Raw genomic sequence first — 6742 nt, 5'->3', positions numbered from 1 at the left:
AAACACTAATTCCTTTATGTAAATTGAGTGATTTGTGTACATATAGGCTAGAGCCCAGAGACAGCGTTGCTCTTCTGTCAACATCTGAACAAATTAATCAATGAGACCAACATTTACGTATCTTCTAAAAATAATGTAACCAGCCGGCGGTAAACGTCTAAAAACCTGCAGATAAATTCTAATCAGCTTGTTTTCTCCCCCGGGATGGCGACGCAGGTTGACCGGCCGATCACCCCAGGAGACCGGCTACTGCCTCTGAGACGACCTGCTGCTCCCACAGGTGAACTTCACTTCAATGTCGGAACTAACTTCCAAACAGGCGTCAATTGGATAAACTGACCACATGTTGGGGAGCTAAACGGTTACTTTCTCACATGAAAAATATTAAAACTTAATAAAGTGACGTCGCCTGGTTTGTCTGCACACGTGACCAAAGGGTCAGCCGCCACCGTAAGTAAACAAAACAACATTATTTTTTTCTAACATGTTAAATATTTAAAATAAATCGCCAAAATGAACATGTTAACTTTGACAGAACTAAAAATGCATTAAACAGTTATGTCTGTGTAAATTATTTTATTTCTGTGTGTCACCTAAATGTAATTTTCTTGAAGGTGCCAGTTCATCCACAAGCCAACAGAGAACTTTAACTTTCTTCTAACTTTATTTGCTGGAAACCTGTTCACATTGTCACAGCTATGAGGTATGAGGTAGTCTCTTACTTTTCAGTGATATGTCTCCAGTCATGGTCTCTCAGTGACAACATTTTCTGTATGAAAATTAATGAGTGGCTCAGACCAGACCACCCCTACTGTATATACACTTTTCTCTTTGTGAGGTTGTTTTGTTTTATGCTGTCTTTCTGCAAAAACGATTTCCTCTTGTGGAACATGTAGATCTCAGATAAACTCAACAATTATGCACTGTGTGCACTTTACAACATTTACATTAAGGTTTAACTGAAGGATTTTGTTTTGTGTTTGTGTGATTTTGCATCATTCCAGTTTTCCCATTGCAAAGTCATGGCTCTGGCTTCTGTTGTTTTTCATTCTCTTGCCCTATTTATGGTAAGTACCAAAGGCCTAATTTCAGCCAATGTAATTCATTTGTAAGAATCACTTCAAAATGGTTTTACTCCAGTTTCTTTTAAATCAGGTATTTGACAAGCCCCAACCTTCAAGGCAAACTGCCAATGTCCAATGGAAGAAAACTGACAGACGATGATTTCAACATCACCCTAAACTTTATGTAAGAGATCAAACCTTTTGACATGGTGACACTCTCTCTCACTCTTACAAGCTTGTCATTTCATATCGTTACATGTCCGTGGCAATATCGATTTTTTTTTAACCCGCTACATTGGCTTGTGTGATATTTTTCCTCACAGATCCGTCCTCAAATCACTCGCAATTAAAAGAGCAAAACAAAAAAAAGAAAGAAGGAATCCCACGGAATTAAATTGTCCCGTTAATAGGCTAAACATTTTTCTTATAACGGCAGCGCACACTTCAATAAAGGAACCATTAACATTTCAGCCTAAATAAACAATAAAATATTGGCGGATACATTTTTTAACACAGAACAAGGTTGGTTGGTTTTATCATCACTGAGTTTAAAGTGTTCCCACACTGCTGATGTAGCCGATGTCGATCTGGCCCTCTGCGTTGTGTTTCTCACGGCCTGCCCTAGGTGGGGTTCGATCCCACGACCTCCCGCACCGGAGGCGACGATGCTAACCTCTTCGCCAAGAGGTTGACAACCACTTAGCAGGTTGGTTAGCACGTATTTTATGGGTGGAGTGAGTGCACATCCGTTACACTCACCCCCGCTGAACTCACTCCACCCAGGGCATCCGGGTCACGGCACCACTGTAGCCGATGTCGATCTGGCCCTCTGCGTTGTGTTTCTCATGGCCTGCCCTAGGTGGGGTTCGATCCCACGACCTCCCGCACCGGAGGCGACGATGCTAACCTCTTCGCCAAGAGGTTGACAACCACTTAGCAGGTTGGTTAGCACGTCTTTTATGGGTGGAGTGAGTGCACATCCGTTACACTGAGGTCAGCTTTCTATGTATCCGAGTAGATGAAATGGTACTCGGATGCCGCCCAAGCCGAGCGAGTACTCGAGTCGGATATCGGCTACAGCCCTACCATCCACAATTATATCCATCTGACATCCACATTCCATAGTTTTTGTTCTACTGTTTTGCTTCCTTTCCTCCTTTATTTGAGAAAGTTAGGGTTTACTGAACATACTACTCAAAGTAGCATTGTATCGTTAGTAGGTCTGCCACAAACGATTATTTTGATAGTCGACTAGTCACCGACTATTTTTTTTGATTAGTCGACTAATCGGGTCATACGTAAATTGAATGTAAAACATACAGCTTATCACACCAGCATGCAGCTGCTCTTATATACCATCATTAGCTTTCAGCTTGAAGTGTTTAAGGTATATGCTAACTAAAACACCGGTGCCGCTTGATGACGGACAAGAGAGGTAGAGAGAGAACACCTGTACTAACTCGCCTTGAGTGAGTGAGTGCATGTGTGTGTGTGGTGGGCGGCGGCGGGTGTGTGTGTGGAAGGTGCTGCAGCAGTTTTGAGTGAAAAACAAAGTAAAAAAAAAACACGACGCATCGACTATTAAATTAGTTGTCGACGATTTTAATAGTCGACATAGTCGTGACTAGTCGACTAATTGTGGCAGCCCTAATCGCTAGCGAATGTGTTGTTGTGTCGCAGGTTACCCCCCGCCTTCCCGAGAATAGACTTCCATTCTTCGTAATAGCGGGGTTTCCCATTTTTTCTAGCAGTCAGAAAGGAAACGGAGGGCTGCGCATTGATCCTTTTTTCCTTTTTGGGGTCAAATGGATCATGTGCATAGTCAACTGTAATACTAAACTTAACCAACTCCTTTTATCATTGCCTAAACCCAACCAAAGCATCAAGCAAAGAAATTTCTTCTTTTTTTTCTCTCCCAGTCTGCTGTCAGCAGGCTCGCGGCCCGTGAAGTGAGCTTAAGCTGGGTTCAGCTGCGCTCGAGCGGAGTGGGGGAAAGGAAGAAAAAGTGTATTTATTTTACTCTGCGGGAGATGTCCCACAAATAAATAAAATAAAAGGAGTGGGGGAGAAAGCAAGTGGGACAGATCTGCCCAGTCCCTGAGCAGCGCGTGTTTCACAGACAAGCCACAACTCAAGAGTGTAAACAACGTAACCCGGTTCAGCACCATGGACAGCTGCGGGAGGGGGGGTCGGAACAGCTGTGTTTCGGAGTGGGGGGGTTTTGTAACAGCGGTGTGTCGGAATGGAGAGATGTCCCTGTGTAGCACATTCAGTGAACGTACCATTCATCAGCACGTTCAGTGAATGAACTGTCACTCAGGGCTGAACATTCTGATAAACGGTATGTTCACTGAATGTACTACAGGGATGTTCGCACGTTGACTTGTTCGCAAACCTCAAGTCCACTGAACATAATACAGAAAGTAGTGTTGTGTTGCCTGCAAAAATCTGTGTAGTACATCCAGTGAAGTATAGATAAGTTCTACACAGTAAATGTGAGCCTCAGGCCTGAATCATGAACTGTATCATGAATACCGTAGTTCGGTTCAGGGAGTCTGACTAAGCACTACGCAGTCAGGGTTGCCGCCAATCATTCGAATGATTTGGAACGGATCTCTTGACCGACTCTTTTTAATGAACTGATTCTAGTGATTCAGTAGCCTACTTTCACTATTTACTTTGGTTACATGCTGCTATTCCGACATGCCGCTATTTCGACATTGACTTCTAATTGTCGGAATAGCGGCATTAACATTATTTTTTAAGCGTCCCACTATTCCGACATTTTTTTTTTCATTGTCGGAGTAGAGGCACTTTACTATTTTTCAAACATTCCGCTTTTCCGACATTGATTGATTACGTTATAGTCAGACGTGTCCTTCTGATTTATTTTTATTTTTTCATCTGAGACACTGTTTCTCATACACAAATACATAGGCCTATTAGAGAAGAAAAAACATACCCTCCACGTTTAAAAACACACCGGCAGCACCTGAGTTTATCCTGCTGCTTTAATAGGTAAAAGAAGAAGAAAAAGATTGTCGGGAATAAAGGGGCAGATTACATAAGATTATTCTTTTTTCTGCTCCCTTTTGTTGAGATTTGGGAGGTTTTTGCCTGATTTATTGCCCGATGCCCCCCCCCCCCCCCCCCCCCCCACCTGTTGTCTTCGTTGTCACTTTGTTGCCGCTCCACAGAGCGCACATGGCTAATTAATATGCACGTGCTGACCATATATGGTTGTGTCTAGGCATTCCGGGGATGGAGGTGTGTTCACGTGCGCAGCAAGAAAAGACGTTCAGACGATCACATCTTGGAAAGCTCCCATCATCTGGGAGGGAGTGTTTAACCCCCATCTTCTCGACCAAATGCATGTCAAACACAATTCTTCTGTGGCCCTCACTGTGTTTGCTGTAGGAAGGTTTGTACATTGTGTTTATATGATTTTTCAATACCTGGGTGCAGAAGAAACCACCGGGACAAAAAGTACAGTTAGACCAGTTACAGACTGAACATACGGTAAATATTAAAGACCAACTTCATACGTCACAATGCTTTTTCCGACGGTAGAGGAAGAGGGATAATTGTTTTATTCTTCCTTTTTAATGCCCTGTTTCATAGTGTTCCCGAGAATCCCCTGAACCCTACGTCATCCCTCAGATTTTATGTGCCCATTCGAATGGGCACAGACATTGTTTTCACTGTTGGTGAACACTTCCACTTCTGCGGCATCATGTGCAATGTTCGGAAATCCAAAGAAAATATTTTACTATTGATGAAGACTAAAAGCAATAAGATGGGATGGGGAAAAAAACATAATATTTTTGTGGTATTTTCACATAATTATAATTTATAGGATCAGCATTGATTATCTTTTCTGTCTGTTTCTAAGGTACCTGGATGCATACCTCAAGACCTTCCTAACCTCTGCAGAACAACACTTTATGTTGAGTTTACCAGTGACTTATTACATATTTACAGATCTACCAAAGGAGGTACCACACATTGAGCTAGCTCCTCAGCGAAGCCTAAAGATTAAGCATCTGGAAAAGCACTCAAGGTGGCAGGACATCTCTATGATGCGCATGAAGACAATATCAGAAGTCATAGAATCAGAGATTCGTCATCACTTTGATTATGTCTTCTGCTTTGATGTGGATCAAGAGTTTAAAGGGAGATTTGGCCCAGAGGCTCTAGGCGATTCTGTGGCTTTGCTCCATGCCCACTTTTACAAACTTCCAAAGCGCAGATTCACCTATGACAGAAACCCAAAATCAAAAGCCTACATGGAAACTGGCGATTTCTACTACCATGCTGCTATCTTTGGAGGATTCTTGGAAAATGTCAAGAAATTAGTTGATGCCTGCTATCAAAACATCATGGAGGACAAATTAAATAATGTGGAGGCTCTGTGGCATGATGAAAGTCATCTAAACAAGTACTTCTGGCTCCACAAACCAAGCAAGCTGCTCTCCCCTGAGTATTGCTGGGACCGGAATATTGGTGGAAACAAGGACATACACATCACCCGCCTGGTATGGGCAGAGAAACATTATGACACACTCCGTACTCCGTAGAGTGGCTCACAGAGGGTGAACTTGAATGAATTTGTGGAAAAAAGGTGTTTACTACAAGGGCTGGTTACTGGCACAAAATCCACACAAGGTTTGCTTCACTTCCCTGGTGTCACATCTAAAAGCAGTGGAATTAAAGAGGAACTATACAAGTCCGGTCGCTTTTCCACTGTTTTGCTAAGCCTCCTCTGGGCCATGTGCATTTGTTTACAACAAAGCTGATGATAAATCAATAAACAGAGTGGTGGATAACGTCACACTTTTATATAGAATGTTAAGAGTGTATATTTGTGTAGTTTAAAGGTTGGATCTGGAGTTTTGTGCCCAAAAATAAACATTAGACTTGTACAAATGAAATCCATTTGTACAATTTGTCCATCCGTCACCTATGGGCTTCTAGTCCTGTGTGGTGGTTGCTCTGTCTGCAGCGCCCCCTCCCCCTGCCTGTATTTTGGTCTTTTGCTCTGTTTTGTTATGCACGTGGATGTTTCTGGGTGAAGAGCGAGAGAGTCGTGAGAGAGCATAGCTACATATCTATGGCGAGAGAGTCGGTGTTTTCTCTCCAGCCAATGACGGAGCTCAGTGAAGCTACGTGCAGCAGAATAGGAGGGCTGGGCCTGCTAGTTGCACTAGCTGTCTTTGATGCTGCCAAGTCTCTCTCTCTGTCTCAGCAGCAGCAGTAAGGACCACAAAGAAAAAGAAATATAGTCTGAGTCACTGGTAACAAGTATTAGGGCCGTTGTAGTGAGCTAGCTCGATGCTAACTTCGGCTAGCGGTAATGGTTAGCATCCGCAGCTAACACCCTCTTCCCAGTTCACCACAACGGCATAACAACATAACACGGAGGCTCCTGTTGTTGGCGAATGGTCGGCTATTGGCCCACGGCTCCAGCGCTTCTTTCGGACTGTATTTCCTTTCCTTTGCGGTCCTGACAACTGCTGCTGTCTGGGGCAGGAGGCTACACAGTTGAGCCCGAGAGGAGGGGCCCAGTTTCAATGTTTAGTGTACAAACTGCAACGAACAAAACTCCAGACCCTAACTTTAATCTGTCATCAACAAGAGATTACGGGTTATGGGGCGCGTTTGTGTCACGGTGTGCAGAG

General features: G+C 43.4%; 1 protein-coding gene across 1 annotated transcript; it reads left to right on the top strand.

Annotated features, from left to right (window-relative positions):
* Nucleotides 1-204: 204 nt before the first annotated feature.
* Nucleotides 205-5641, top strand: LOC311001617 (N-acetyllactosaminide alpha-1,3-galactosyltransferase-like; the record flags this gene model as incomplete). The annotated part of the gene is made up of 3 exons (XM_083992726.1): nucleotides 205-280; nucleotides 4350-4485; nucleotides 4957-5641. 3 exons carry the CDS (start codon nucleotides 205-207, stop codon nucleotides 5639-5641), a joined length of 897 nt encoding a protein of 298 aa, XP_083848852.1.
* Nucleotides 5642-6742: the final 1101 nt, after the last annotated feature.

Source organism: Trachurus trachurus (assembly GCF_905171665.1).
Source record: "Trachurus trachurus genome assembly, chromosome: 3".
NCBI classification, from domain to species: Eukaryota; Metazoa; Chordata; class Actinopteri; order Carangiformes; family Carangidae; genus Trachurus; species Trachurus trachurus.
This window is presented reverse-complemented; position numbering and strand designations above follow the sequence as displayed.